At 43.4% G+C, this 16,053-nt stretch overlaps 1 protein-coding gene across 9 annotated transcripts in view; it reads left to right on the forward strand.

The window, feature by feature from the left end:
* The window catches only part of RGS6 (regulator of G protein signaling 6), a 340,045-nt gene that overhangs the window by 301,189 nt on the left and 22,803 nt on the right, over positions 1–16,053 (forward strand). For all 9 annotated transcript variants that reach the window (XM_061611195.1, XM_061611196.1, XM_061611197.1 and 6 more), the window contains one exon: positions 9,773–9,862. In XM_061611195.1, the coding sequence (XP_061467179.1) occupies positions 9,773–9,862 (90 nt within the window). The remainder of the gene's footprint in view (positions 1–9,772; positions 9,863–16,053) is intronic.

The raw sequence follows: 16,053 nt of genomic DNA on the forward strand, positions 1-16,053 counted from the left end.
TCTGTGGTGCTAATATTTAGCAGGCAATGTGAAAGACCTCTGCTTGGGACCCTGGAAACTCACTGCCAGTCAAAGCAGACCATTCTAACCTAGGTGGATGAATAGTCTGACCTATGCAACCAGGGTTCTAGCTCACACAGGGATCCTGTGCTTGGAGGGCAGGCTCTCTGCTTCAGACTTTGTCCTTTGAGGGCAGCAGGGCCAGATTACAGGAATCTGATGAGGAGTCAGCAAGCACATCCCTACTCTTCCCCTCACATATTTTTATTCACATGAGGATATAATGCTTGAATAGGACTGGTGATGAAAAAACTATACTTGCTGGATCTCTCTCTTTCTCTGGTTCAAACTTGTTAAAGTGTATCTGTGGCAGCCTTCCTCAACCTAGATGTTTTGGACTACAACTCTGATCAGTCCCAGCTAGCTGGCTGGGGCTGATGGGAATTTATTTATCTATCTATTTATTTATTTATTTATTACATTTATATACTGCCCCATAGCCGAAGCTCTGTGGGCGGTTTACAGCAATTAAAAACATTAAAAACAAATATACAAATTTTAAAACACAAAAAACAATTTAAAAACACAATTTAAATTTTTAAAAAACAATTTAAAAACACATGCTAAAATGCCTGGGAGAAGAGGAAAGTCTTGACCTGGCACCGAAAAGATAACAGTGTTGGCGCCAGGCACACCTTGTCAGGAAGATCATTCTATAATTTGGGGGCCACAACTGAGAAGTGGAATTGTAGGCCAAATATCTAGAGGACACTAGGCTGAGGAAGGCGGTTCTATGGAATAAGCAAAATGACATTTCATGAGCTGTAGGGCAGTTTGCATGGCAATACTTGACAGAAAATGCTGGTTGTGCTCCAGGTCTTTGGCACCCTAAACCTCCAGTTAGATCACAGGTAGGAGCATCAGCCACCTTCAAACTCTAGTCCACCTGGCAGAACATACGAATGGAATAGCTCAGGCTGCCATGGTGTTTTCCTGGGCCAGTTCTGCTACATTTAAACAGCAGCCTGATACATGAGTGTTTTCCCATCTTGTTATCTCCCTGCCAGAAAAAGGGGCAAGAGGGAAACCAGCTGGACTGAGTTATATTTGCAGCAGAAACAGATGTAACCTTCAGTGGTGATAGAATTACAATAAGGTCTGGGAAGGTCAGGCCCCTTTACAGCGTTAGGGGCCTCCTAGCTTCCCTTCAGAACTCTGTGATATGCCTTTTGTATGGAAAGAAGGAGCCTGAGGAAAATAATTCTTTGTTTCACCCATTCTGGTGTTCGAGGCACATGGACCTATGGGGGGAAAGAGAGCAAATTCACCCCAAGAGCTCTGTAGGGAGAGAAAAGGCAGGGGGTGATAATGCTAAAAGGTTCCCTCAGGTGTTCTGGGCAAATAAAATGATGAATAAAATGATAAAACACACACAGGAAGAAAATGCATAAATATGCTTTCAAATCATCTCAGACTGACGATTTGCATGTAGAAATCCCAATCCAAAACTGAAGCTAGCAAGATCTGAATATTTCCTCCTCTTTTTTTTTTTTTACTTGTTAAAGTGGATTCACACATGTGGCTTCATACATTTGGGGTAATGTGGATTTACACGTCTGTGTTTTTATTTAAAAAATAGGTCAATCAACATGTATTAGCTATGGTAGCTAAAACTAGGTGTATCAACATTTATTAGCCATGGAGCCTTCATGTTCAGATGCAGTTTAGCTCTGATGACCATATGTTGGAATCAAACAATGGGAGAGCCCCGTTGCCTTGCACCTCTTAATTTCCTGGAGGCACCTGCTGGCCTCTTTAAACCAGAAGTAAATGCTCATTGATGACACATACAGATAGTGGCACCCTAGTGATGAAGTAGCCTTCCCAGAGAAGTTCACCTGGACTGACTGGCACCATCTGTGTGGCTTTTCTATTCAGACATGTCTACTTATCCAGGATTTTTACTAACCCATATAGTCTGATCCTCTCAGTTTTTAACGTTGGTGTTGCAGTGAAATTTGTTTTCTCGTATTAATGTTGCTTTTGATTTTATGTTTTATTTTGCATCTAATTTGTTTTTGCTTATTCATTATAAGTTGCCAGAAGAACTTTGTGTTATGGGGTAGCAAAGAATATTGTATAAATAAATAAATAAATAAGTGGAGCCCTTCGGGAAGATGTTGGAAAGTTTCCACAGGATGATAATAGTCAAAGCTGCTGCTGCTGCTGCTACTGAAAGGAATAGCAACCATTTTGTCGTATGAACTAGATCTGCCAAACCTAAGTTGTTGAGCTTTCCAATACTGCTTCACTGAGAAAGGAACCTTTCTACCAATATTTTGAAACTGCATTCCAAGACAATGATAGCAAGAATAAAATGTATAGTATAACCTCTTTGGTCAGTGGGCACATTTGGAATTTTGAGAAAGTACTATGAGTGCCAGTCACAAAATGGCTGCCACGGACATGGCATAACACAAAATGCCTGTCACATCTAAAAGAGCAGAAAAAGAGACAAGACCACAAAATGGTTTGGGCATGCCCCATGTCAACCCAATGGGAAAAGAGGCACCTACATGAGCCACCACCACCCTCACTCAGAGACATGCTCTTAGCACCTCTCCTCGTTCAGAATGGAAGAGAGAGTGGATATCCAATCCTGTAATCAAATGAAATGTGGGCATGTTTAAGAGAACATGAGTTGTACTCAACTAAGTCCCACTCAGAGTAGATTCATTGAAATGAATGAGCCCATGTTAGTCATGTCTATTCTGTTAATTTCAATAGGTCTGCTCTGAGCAGGACTTGCATTGAATACCACCCCATGTTTAACGTAGGAAAGGCTGAGCCAATGAAAATAACTTCATGCATTGTGAATTTTTGAGGGGATATTTACTGAGACCTTTCATAGGTGCCATAGGAGATACTGACAGGTGCCCACACTGGTGCACTGTGTTGCCAATCCCTGGTATTATTAAAAACTGCTATCTCCAGCTACTAAGGTTCAAATTATTTCTCAGATTAAAACTTCAACCCGATGTACACAAGAGGTGTAACAATAAGCACACCCGGTTAGGTCCAGGAGGACAGTGGGAGAAAAGAGTTAAACACATTTCTCTCAATCACTCCTTTTCCAAAGTGCCTGGAAAAGTGACCAAGTGCCCTCCTCCTCTTGCAATCTATTTTTCCGTGCCAAACACTAATTGCACACTCTCTTTGTGGGCTGCAGGCTCCACACATTACAGCAGTCCTGTAGCAACAGCAGAAATTATTGCCATCTCCGTAGGGGGCCAGATTTTAATCAATATAATCTGTTATCATCAGAGTTTGTTATCCGCAGCCTGCGTAAGGAAGGCTTAACTATTACTGAAGCTATAATATAATTGGAGCTTTGGTGGACAGCTGCTCTCTCAGGTGTGACAGTGAGCCAGTGACAGCTGGAGGGCATTCTCTGCAGGTTGCAAAGGCAAATGCAGCTTTCCCAGCAAAAGTTGCATGAAAAATAAAAATGATCATTGCAACACGCATGCCAGCCCTTGATCTGAAAAAGGAGCCCCTAAAACTTTGCAGTGAGAGAAGAGGCTGGCTCCCAGTCATCTGCTAATTTCTTTTCTTTGCCATTTTCTTCATTAACATTCCAAGCTTTGGAATAATTTTAAACAGTTACAATCTGCCAATTAAAAGAATGGAGTTGCAATGGTGACTCTATTTACCAGTCCCTAGATAGGCACTTCTTAGAGCTGATTCATATTTGCTCTATTCATCAACTGGCCTCCTTTTTTTTGTTTTGTTTTTTGAGCAGTGTAAAGTGGAAGGAGGGGATTTGTGTGGGAGCAAAGAGGCACTCACGGCAAATTAAGATGGTGGGTGGCTGGGGTCCTATCAGCACCATGCTTTGCAGCAGACCCAGTAAGCAAAGTGGAAAAGGGAAAAAAAGAAAAGTCTTCCTGCCCACACTTGATAAACTAAGGGGGGCTTCCCATGGGCATCTGGTTGGCCACTGTAAGATCAGGATGCTAGCCTAGATGGGTTATTGGCCTGATCCAGCAGGGTTCTTTGTGTGTTCTTACGTTCTTAAAATATAAACTCATTAGCAGCCTCATACCTGACATTGCTCAGGAATTCTAAGAATCCAGACATCAGCACAGTTTTGAAAGGTTCTTGATTCAAAGTGGCATCCTCTTGTATCCAAACATACAATCTCGGGAGTCATAATGCAAAAACTGCTTAAAATATCTTAAATGGAAATGGACTACCTTCAAGTCGATTCCGACTTATGGCAACCCTATAAATAGGATTTTCAATGCATAGCAAATAGATTAACAATGTCCAAAGTATATAGAAGATTAAGACATATTGAAACTAGCGGAGCAACTAAACTACACCTAAAACTACAGAGCAGGCTCTCTGTTAACTACGCAATTTCTAACCCCTTAAAAGTGCCTGGGCAAAGAAATAGGTCTTTACTTGGAGCAGAGGGACAGAGGTGCCAGACAGACTTCTACGGATACAATGTTCCATAAACTAGGTGCTAATGTTGTTGTTGTTGTGTGCCTTCAAGTCGATTATGACTTATGGCCACCCTATGAATCAGTAACCTCCAATAGCATCTGTTATAAACCACCCTGTTCAGATCTTGTAAGTTCAGGTCTGTGTCTTCCTTTATGGAATCAAGCCATCTCGTTTGGTTTTCCTCTTTTTCTACTCCCTCCTGTTTTTCCCAGCATTATTGTCTTTTCTAGTGAATCATGTCTTCTCATTATGTGTCCAAAGTATGATAACCTCAGTTTCATCATCTTAGCTTCTAGTGACAGTTCTGGTTTAATTTGTTCTAACACCCAATTATTTGTCTTTTTCGCAGTCCATGGTATCCGCAAAGCTCTCCTCCAGCACCACATTTCAAATGAGTTGGTTTTTCTCTTATCCGCCTTTTTCACTGTCCAACTTTCACATCCATACATAGAGATCGGGAATACCATGGTCTGAATGATCCTGACTTTAGTGTTCAGTGATACATCATTGCATTTGAGGACATTTTCTGGTTCTCTCACAGCTGCCCTCCCCAGTCCTAGCCTTCTTCTGATTTCCTGACTATTGTCTCCATTTTGGTTAATGACTGTGCCAAGGTATTGATAATCCTTGACAAGGTCAATGTCCTCATTGTCAACTTGAAAGTTGCATAAATCTTCTGTTGTCATTACTTTAGTCTTCTTGACGTTCAGCTGTAGTCCTGCTTTTGTGCTTTCCTCTTTAACTTGCATCAGCATTCATTTCAAATCATTACTGGTTTCTGCTAGTAGTATGGTATCATCTGCATATCTTAAATTATTGATATTTCTCCCTCCAGTTTTCACACCTCCTTCATCTTGGTCCAATCCTGCTTTCTGTACGATATGTTTTGCATACAGATTAAATAAATAGGGTGATAAAATACACCCCTGTCTCACACCTTTTCCAATGGGGAACCAATCGGTTTCTCCATATTCTGTCCTTATAGTAGCCTCTTGTGCAGAGTATAGGTTGCACATCAGGACAATCAGATGCTGTGGCACCCCCATTTCTTTTAAAGCATTCCATAGTTTTTCATGATCTACACAGTCAAAGGCTTTGCTGTAATCTATACAGCACAGGGTGATTTTCTTCTGAAATTCCTTGCTTCATTCCATTATCCAACATATGTTTGCGATATGATCTCTGGTGCCTCTTCCCTTTCTAAATCCAGCTTGGACGTCTAGCATTTCTTGCTCCATATATGGCAAGAGCCTTTGTTGTAGAATCTTGAGCATTACTTGGCTTGTATGGGATATTAAGGCAATAGTTCAATAATTACTGCATTCCCTGGGGTCTCCATTCTTTGGAATTGGGATGTACATTGAACGCTTCCAGTCTGTGGGCCATTTTTTTCTTTTCCATATTTCTTGACAAATTTTTGTCAAAATTTGGACTGATTCAGTCTCAGTAGCTTGTAGCATCTCTATTGGTATGCTATCTGTTCCTAGTGATTTGTTTCTTCCAAGTATTTTAAGAGCAGCTTTTACCTCACATTCTAAAATTTCTGGTTCTTCATCACATGGTTCCTCCGTGAATGAATCTGTCATCCTGACATCTCTTTTATAGAGTTCTTCAGTGCATTGCTTCCATCTTCCTTTTATTTCATCTTGGTCAGTCAGTGTGTTCCCCTGTTGATTATTCAACATCCCTACTCTTGGTTTAAATTTCCCTTTCATTTCTCTAATCTTTTGAAATAGGGCTCTTGTTCTTCCCATTTTGTTGTCCTTTTCTATTTCTATACTACTGTAGAGAAGAATTTTTCTTGGACCACCATATAACAATTTCCCCCCAATGACAGTACACAATACACAGAGAAGCCCCTCCTCAGAAGATGTTAGGACATGGACAGAATGATCCTGGGAGGCATGATTCTTCAAATACTTGGATCCCAAGCCATTCATTTAAAAAAAAAAAATTGGACAGCTTTTCAAACAAAATGTTTCCCAAAATAATTTACAAATGCATACACAAACATATCATAATACAATTTTAAAGCCAAGTAAAAAAAGTACAAAATATTACTAAAATCAACATGAACTACCATGATGATACCAAAACCTCAGACAAACCCACAGAGTAGTCATTACAAGCAGCAATATAATGAAATATATTTCAGGCCCGTTTGTTTGTTTGTTTGTTTGTTTGATTGATTGATTGATTGAAGCTTTAAGGCCCATTTAAAGGTGTCATAACTGTGGGGCCACTACCAAGAATGCCCTGTTTCATGTGCCTGCTAGCCTAATTGTCTTCATAGGCAGTGGCCTAAGCAGGGCTTCTGAGATGGATCTTAAGACATGGGCTGGATGATATGGGTGCAGGCAGTTCTTCAACTAGCATGGTTCCAAAGCATTCAGGGCTTTAAAGATCATCACCAGCACTGTAAATTGGGACTCGCAACACATTTGGTACAACTTATACAATATAGATGCAATATGCTGTGACCTCCCAGCCCCAACCAACAGCCAGACAGTTGCATTTTGTACCACTGGAAATTTCTGAACCAGATTTAAAGGTGCTGAACCAGGAGCTTGCATTTGGCCTGGAAGTGGAAAGGCAGCCAGCATGATTCTTTGAGAATTGATGTCTCATGATTCCACCTGGCTGTGCCAACCAGCATTCTGGCAGACACCTTCTAAAGTTTCTGGGTCATCTTTAAGAGCAGCCCCACATGCAATTCATTATATTCCATAATCCAAACATGGAGTTACTAGAGCATGGGTCATGTTGGCCATGCTATCGCTGTCCAGAAATGGCTGTAGCTGGAGAACCAGCCAAAGCTGGGGGAGGGGGGGACACTGTACTCCAGGACAGCCACTTGGGCTCCGGATCCAGGAGTACCCCAAAACTACATACCTACTCCCTCAAAGGGAATATAGTTATAGTTATATGTATCCCACCCTTCCTCCCAATAGGAGCCCAGGGCGGCAACCTTGCAAGCCCACACAGAACAAATGCTATGGAGCTGAGCAGAAGGCCTCCAGGGCCACTTTCTGGAACCAGTCCTGCAGACAGGAATGGAACTAGATAGGAATATTGAAGCTTACTAGGTGATTGTGGACCAATCAGTCACACCATCTGGAGAAGTCAGTGTTATAATCTGTGTTATAATCACCACCCTGGGCTCCTGCTGGGAGGAAGGGTGGGCTATAAATCAAATAATAAATAAAAAATCTCTAAAAGCTTTCTTTTTTACTTCTCTCACTTCTCAAGCATTATTTTCCTACCCCTATTATTGACAGATGCTTTCTAGAAAGTCTTTTACTTGCTTAATTACTCAGTGATATAATGTGCATCATGAATGGCTTAACTAAATTTCTTAAGTTATCTGCTCTGCACATAGGGGATTTTCTTGATTCCCCGCTGTGGCACAGATTGTACTGAACTGTGGTTCTTGGATATTGCATGGGTGGCATTGAGTGGTGACTGGGTGACATTCAGTGCCAGACCTACTCAGAGTGGACCCATTGAAGTTAATACAGATGCCTAACTGAGGGCTCATCCACACGGCAATTTAGTGTGTGTCTGGTGCTACTTGCATTCCCTTGTAATTCGCATGGTTCACATGATGTTGCAGGCAAACAGAAGCTATAACGTAGCTTTCCCCTTTAAATCTGTATTAACCCAATCCAATTACAATGTGAAAAGGAAAGGAAAAACCATCTTAGCTGTGCAGTGCTCCTGCTTGTAGGCACTTTGCGTTGGTTTTTTTTTAGTAGATGGGCTCTCTTTTAATGCCCCATCACCTGCTCCCTCCCTCTCTGCCGCCCGCAAAAGCTGCCACAGCCACAGCCACTGCCTACTTTTCCTTTTCACTCACTCCCCCCCAGGACAATGGAGAAGGGTATTTCTTTTGGCAGTTTCATTTTTTCATGTCAATTTCACACCGAGGCACTCTCCCGGCTTCAGCCTTGAACCTGAGGGAGTAAACATGTAAAATTAGAGGGCGGAGCCACAGCAGCAACACTGATCCTTCACAGGGGAATGCCTACTGTGTGAATGGAAAACAGCAGATTTGAAGCTACCAAGTGTGGACCTTGCAAATCTATCATGACGGTAAAAGCAGCATCTTTAGTATGAAGGTATCCTTCCGCGTGGATAAGCCCTGAGAGGCTGTACTTCAAATGGGTCTACTCTATATAGGACTTATTTGAATACAGCTCAGGGACTTGTAAACAGGATGGTGTAGTGGGTGGATGAAATGAGAAAGAAGAAATGAGCATATGTTTGAAGAGAGATCTGGGATCATGTAAGATGCTGGGCAAGATGTAGTTTTAACATGTATATGAGCAACAGATTTTTGCAATAGATTTCTGGGGCAGAAATCCTGTTGGCATGCCATAACTCAGAGTAAGCCCTGACAGCAAGAACATGAATAGATCTATGTCTATACATATACACTAGGATTTGCAAATTATGCCATGGGTTTGTGCTCTGGGTCTTTGAAGTATTTAACAATACCCCTGTATGCAAGTGTGGGGGAACCTTGCACATTGCACCATCTGTGTGCTTCTGTACCTGCATGATTCACTCTGTCTCAGCCTTCTCCAATCCGGTATCCTCTAGGTGTTGCTGGACTACAATTCCCATCATCCCTGATATTTGGTCATGCTGGCTGGGGCCGATGGGAGTTAGAGTCCAACAACATCTGAGGGCACCAGGTTGGGGAAGGCCACTCTGGCTGGACAAGAGTAATTCTGTTTATATTGTAAACATGTCCTAATGGCAGCTCTCAGGTCTCCATGTTTTCTTACAGAATATTTTAAAGCATTTTAAATGACAGCCTCTTCACTACATCGTCAGTTCAGAACATCTGTACATTTGTATATCAGCAGCTGCGTTCATCTATATTTTTGCTTATCAAGTCTATAAAATGAGTTCTATCCAGCCAGCTTCTGATCAGATGAACAAATAGGATGCTTTGAAGGTCTTTGAACTGAAAGAAGAGGTTAAAATATTTAAAATATATACATACATAATAATTCATTACTGCCTGTTCCACCCAGGACTTTTGTATCCAAGACCAAATGCACATTATGATGATAATATCTCTCCTCTTGGCTGATAGATTAGTTAGGGAGCCTCTCTGTTGAACAGAACACCCATTATATTGAAGAGATAAAGGAAATAGTATTCCATCTGTGCCTTCTCTTATAGGTGCCCAGAGAATGTTGAATAATGTCCAGGTAACAAATCTCAGCCCATGTTTCTTCCTTTCCCACAGGAGCACATTTACAAGCTGATGAAGAGCGACAGCTATGCACGTTTCCTCCGTTCTAATGCTTACCAAGACTTGTTGCTGGCAAAGAAGAAGGTATCTGTTGGGAAGGACATGCTTGCATCTCTGAGCACTTCTTGACTCCTGCCTGCTGCTTGCTGCTGTGTGAACATGAAAATATAGTTCTTTGGGGGCTTTTCTTCCCTTTTCTTCCAAAGGAATGAAATCACTTCTTTCCTTCTCCTTGAAGCTCCATGTTTGGCATTCCTGTAAACAGCAATCAATGTGAGGAAGACCTACTCGGACCATCCTCTCCAAGGATCATGTCAAATACAAGCTGCCTTATTCTGAGTCAGATCATGGGGAAGCGCTGTAGCTAGTGGCAGAACATCTGCTTTGCAGGCCAAGGTCTCCAGGTAGGACAGGGAGAGATCTGTGTCTGAAAGCCCGAGAGAGCCACCCCTAAGCCATGTACTGAGCTAGGGCTCCTCTAGACTGCTGTTTTATTGTGGGTGTATTCTGCAGCATGTTCTTAATACAGTAATTATTAGTGGTGGATTTCTTTTGCTGTATTAGTTGTTTAGCACTGCTTTCCTAGTGCTAACATATTATTACTGTCCGGAGAGGCTATAGCACAAAAAAGTGGGTCAGAAATCTCCAAGAACTTTTGTAGTATGAAAAGTTATGGGATTTCAGCAGATATGATTGGAAATGAAGCAGTATGACCGCCCCAAAGCTTTTGCAGGCACAAAGAACATTGAATTGGGATTACCTTTGACCACCCCAATAGCATCATGAGCACAAATCATCATGAATGCTCAATAAAAAGGATGTCTGGAGGGGCCACGAGATGGACCAGTGGCCTGACTCAGTATAAGGCAGCTTCCTGTGCTCCTACACCCATGCAGCCCATTCTCTGACCCTCCTTTCTCAGCCCTGCTCCCTCAGGGTCAAACAACACGTTACACTTAATGCATAGGATGCAGCTACACAGTGAGACTTTCAGCACCTCAGACAGCTCCTTGAAAGTTCGGACTCAAACCCAGAGCAGATTCACTGCCCCACTGACATTGGAGCCACCAACCTCCACTGCAGCCACATCTCCCTTTTTTCTTTACTTCATTCCAGCTGTGGGGGCCTCTGATTGTTATTGGCAGTGCAGCACACAGGGAGGGGTTGTTTATATCTTTCCTCCCCAGCTACAGTCCCCAGAAATTCCCTCCTACTATGAGGGTTCGTTTAAAAGTTTCCATTTGCACCATGCTGTCATTCCACACACCCCATGCGTGGCAATCCTGATAACAATCCAGGATGGGGGTGGGGGAACACCTGTAATTAAGTAAAGGGGAAAGAACCAGAAAGCACAACTGCATGCTAAGCGTGAAGTGTATTGTGAAGCTTGACCCTGAGATCGTTTAAATGGAGTTGGCAGAGCTTCAATCTGGGACTTTGTGCCTACATAGCTCTACCACAGAGCCACAACTCCTCCACAACAGTCTCTCATACTAGATACGAGGCAGTAAAATTCCATTCTAAACTCCTTCAGATATATATTAACTGGTAAAATGTAACCTATGAATCCCTTATTTTTCATAACCATAGTCATAACTAACAAATAGGAAGTAGCACAAAAATCCCTCCTGTTTACTCTTTCATGTCCAGCCTTATAGTTGTCTTGGGATGCCTTACTTGGAGACTTCATCATGATTTCCTCTCCTCCATTCTCATTTCCCTGCACTTTCCTGTATGAAGTCCTCCCCCCTTTTTAATTTTAAACAAAAAGCAATTACAACCAGATTGATCATGTCGCAAAGGTGGCACTCCTTTCCATTTATTTCCTCCTTTTGATATCAGTATGCCCAATATCAGAGAGATGTTTTTCCCCCGTTATAACCCAGGTCAAAACAACAAAGGGCTTCTTGTTGTATGGATGTCCAGTCCTTGCAGTGAGTTGGGTGGGGAACAAAGGTACTTTTATCTCCATTTGTAGCTATGTTTAAATATTTTTCAGAAGGTCTCCCACCTATAACCACGTTGTGTGCATGTATGAGAGAATTCCCCACTTCTCTTACTCACCTTCGACCTTTGAGACACTTGATACAGAGTTGTCCTGGTCTCTGTGGTTTGAGTTTGCGGCTGTTTCCAATTGCTTTGCTCTTTGCTGTCTCCATCAGGCTGGGACTTCCATATGCTGCCAATGAAAGACAGCCTGATCAAATCTCTGCTGCAGCTCCAATGTGCCCTGAACAAATTGGATGTATTTCCCACAGTCCAGTGGTTCCTTCTGTGTACAGGAGCTCAGAGGCCACAGCTAGAGTTCTTGAGCAAAGCCTTCACAGCTCCTTCAGCGTGGCGGCAGCCTTGCATGTACAGCAGACATGTGCACAGATTGCTATTCTGGCGCAAGTTCATATGCAAATACCATATGCACATTTGTGCTCCTTTACAACCAAGGGACCACTAGATTGGATTGAATGTATTGAAACAATTCAGTGAAAACTGCTGTACTCTTCAGCTTTTACTTCTGGCCAAGATTGTGCTAGGTATTTTCCAGAACTTTATTTTGTCATGCTGGCTGCCATTTTAAACACTGTATAGAGGCAATGGACCAAATGAGATGTTTTCTTACACCAGGCGTAGACTTCAGGGTGGTTTTGGTGGCATAAGCCTGGCTGGAATGGGAAAGGGCAGACAATGTGATGGTATGGTAAGGTCATATTTGTTATATGTGGTTTTCTTGTTCGTACATGACTGGTGAGCTTGGTGGGTCACTGTTTGGAGAGGCTTGCTTTAAATCACATCTTACTTTTGAGTGTAAGCTTCAGGGTGCTGAGTGACTGCCAATAAGCATCATTCTGCTGCTTCTGTTGGGGTCTTGTCAAATGATGAAAAGCATAAGATCCCCCCCCCCATATTAATGTAGCCCTAGTCTGGTTGTTGAAGTGGTGCCACGGTATCCTGTAGTAGTCTGATTCCAGAAGAGGTGGTCTTCTTAAATAGCTGTGCTCTGGGGGGGTAATTACCTTCCAGTCTTCTGTGGTGGCTGTCCCCCCCCCAAATGTAGGGTAATGTACTGCAAGTGCTTGCAGGTGGTTGCATATCTTTAAAAATAATTTTTTTCAAGAAAAGGGAAAGATTAATGGAATTGCAGGGAGTTGTTTCAGAAGGGTGTAGCCTTGCTGGTGTTCCCTAGTCTTGTTTTGATTATAACACTGAAAAGAGTGTTTGAGTGTTGCTGCAAAAGAACAGCAAGATGTGTTCAGACACTAAAAAAATAAATCCAAAACAGCTCACTTTTGAAAATAAAGTACATCCTTTAAAGCAGAGCATCCTGAAGGAAGGCTTAAGGATGTGATGGTGTGTACTACAGCTAAAAGGCACAGGGGCATGATCCCATCCCTGACTCCTGACTGAATGGGAAGTTGGAAAGATGGGACACTGGGAGGCTGTATCAACTGAGCTAACTCTCAGTTGTTAGGGTGATGCCAGCCCTTTGTTCTGGGAGTTAATGGGCGAAAACTAAGTATGGTCCCATCAGCACAAGGATTACTGCTATCACAAAAGGACTTTCCCTCCTCTTCTCCCAACCCTCTGAAGCAGATTTGGGGAGGATGTCAGGCATGCACAGGGGGAGGAGAGGGGGTAGTCCTGTTGCACTAGAGGTAACCCTTACAGGACATATTAGCTGAATCATATCACCCCTAATGTGTATCTTTGAAGGGAAAAGTGAAGTGTGCCTCTAGTTTTAATCCAGAAAAAAGGTAAGCATCAGAGAGCAAAGAACTACAGCAATGATTTCTTATGGTATTATAACATGATTTCATTTTGTCCTGCACCGGTATAACAATGATTTTCCCTACCTACACTTGAACTTTTGTTAGTGTCAGCCAAGCTTGCTCTGAGAGCAACCACAAGCTCTGTTTCCCTAGGTTAAAGAAAGGTCAGGCTGTTCTAGGTGAGAAAACAACAAACACAAAAGACTTGCCTGGAAGGCGCAGCCCCTTGCTGAGATTAAAAGCAGCCAAAAGCTTAAACAGCCCCGCACCTCGCTCAGGAAGGAAGCCTGAGAGCATACTAAAGAGTTAAGCCCCAGCTGATAGCCATCAGCCTCAAGTAACACATCATTGGCTGGCAGCAGTAGCTGGGAGGAACCAGCCACACATATAAAGTCAGAGCACCCTAGCGAGGGAGCCTGCTCCACGAGCTAGAGGGAGCCCCAGCTGACAAAGCATCAAGGCGAGTTAAGCAGCAGAGCGAGTTCGGCAGCAGGGCGAGGAGGCCAGGGCCCCCCACTCTGCCCGTCTGTTCCCTGACCTCAACTAAACCGCAGTCTCCAACCCATTGACGTAATAAACCTTAAACAAAACTATGCAGGTAAGAAGCCAGCAGGGGTGTGGGGGCTTTCCAGTGTTTTGCACAGAAGTCGTGGGTATGCTCTCGGTTCAATGAGCTCCTGGCTCTCCGGGAACGACTTCATTTCCTTGAGGCCAAGGTGGCGGACCTGGAAAAGCTGAGAGAGGCAGAGAGGTGTGTGGAGGAGGCCTTCAGGGACGTTATAGCTGTGTCCCACTCCAGCGATGATAGCTCTCCTGCTATCACGGAGAACGATGGTCTCGGGGAAGGAGAGCATCCAGCTGAGGAAGAGGGAAACGATCCCTTAGAAGGGACCCATTCCTTGGGGGATGAGCAGCTATCCTCTCGTGCCGAGGATATATCTCCAGGGGGTGGAGGGATCCTTGTAGTGGGTGATTCAATCATTAGGAACATAGACAGTGGGGTGTGTGATGGGCGTGTAGACCGCAAAGTGTTTTGCCTGCCTGGTGCGAAGGTTGCGGATATCGCCCGTCGTTTAGATAGTTTGGTAGACAGTGCTGGGAAGGAGTCAGTGGTCGTGGTGCACGTTGGCACCAACAACATGGGGAAATGCAGCCGTGAGGTCCTGGAAGCAAAATTTAGGTTGCTAGGTAGGATGCTGAAAGCCAGGACCTCCAAGGTGGCTTTCTCTGAAATGCTACCGGTTCCATGCACAGGACCAGCCAGACAGGCCCAGCTTCGCAGTCTCAATGCATGGATGAGACGATGGTGTTGGGTGGAAGGGTTTGGATTTGTTAGGCACTGGGGAACATTTTGGGACAAGCCGGGCCTGTACAAAAGGGACGGGCTCCACTTGAACCAGAATGGAACCAGACTGCTGGCACTTAAAATTAAAAAGGTGGCAGAGCAGCTTTTAAACTGACTGAGGGGGGAAACCCGACAGGAGCTGAGAAAGGTCCGGTTCGGAATAAACCTCCCCCCTGGGATAAAAACCAAAGAAATGATGAAATTTTAAAAGGGGTAGGCCTAGAAGTAGGCTTTGTGAGAGCAGGGGCACAGCATATAAATTCAGAAGAGCAAAATTACCACAGGCCTAACCACAAGTGCCAAAGACACTTGAAGAGAGACACTGCTTACAAGTGCCTGTACGCTAATGCTAGGAGCCTGCGAACCAAGATGGGAGAACTGGAGTGCTTGGTCTTAGAGGAGAGCATTGATATAGTGAGCATAACGGAGACCTGGTGGAATGGAGAAAACCAGTGGGATACGGTTATCCCTGGATATAAACTATATCGGAAGGACAGGGAAGGACGTATTGGTGGCGGAGTCGCTCTATACGTGAAAGAAGGCATTGAATCCAGCAAGCTCGAAACCCCAAAAGAGGCAGACTCCTCCACAGAATCGTTGTGGGTGGTGATACCATGCCCCAGGAGGGACTTAATACTGGGAACGATCTATCGTCCCCCTGATCAAAATGCTCAGGGAGACCTTGAGATGAGATATGAAATTGAGGAAGCATCCAAACTAGGAAATGTGGTAGTAATGGGTGACTTCAACTACCCGGACATAGACTGGCTGCATATGTGTTCCAGTCATGACAAAGAAGCAAAGTTTCTAGATATTCTAAATGACTATTCCCTAGACCAGTTGGTCATGGAACCGACCAGAGGGACAGCAACCCTGGACTTAATCCTCAGTGGGGACCGGGACCTGGTGCAAGATGTAAGTGTTGTTGAACCGATTGGGAGCAGTGACCACAGTGCTATTAAATTAAACATACATGTAACTGGCCAATTGCCAAGAAAATCCAACACGGTCACATTTGACTTCAAAAGAGGAAACTTCACAAAAATGAGGGGATTGGTAAAAAGAAAGCTGAAAAAGAAAGTCCAGAGGGTCACATCACTCAATAATAATAATAATAATAATAATAATAATAATAATAATAATAATAAAATTTTATTTCTAGGCTG

Source organism: Rhineura floridana, chromosome 2 (genome assembly GCF_030035675.1).
Source record: "Rhineura floridana isolate rRhiFlo1 chromosome 2, rRhiFlo1.hap2, whole genome shotgun sequence".
NCBI lineage: Eukaryota > Metazoa > Chordata > Lepidosauria > Squamata > Rhineuridae > Rhineura > Rhineura floridana.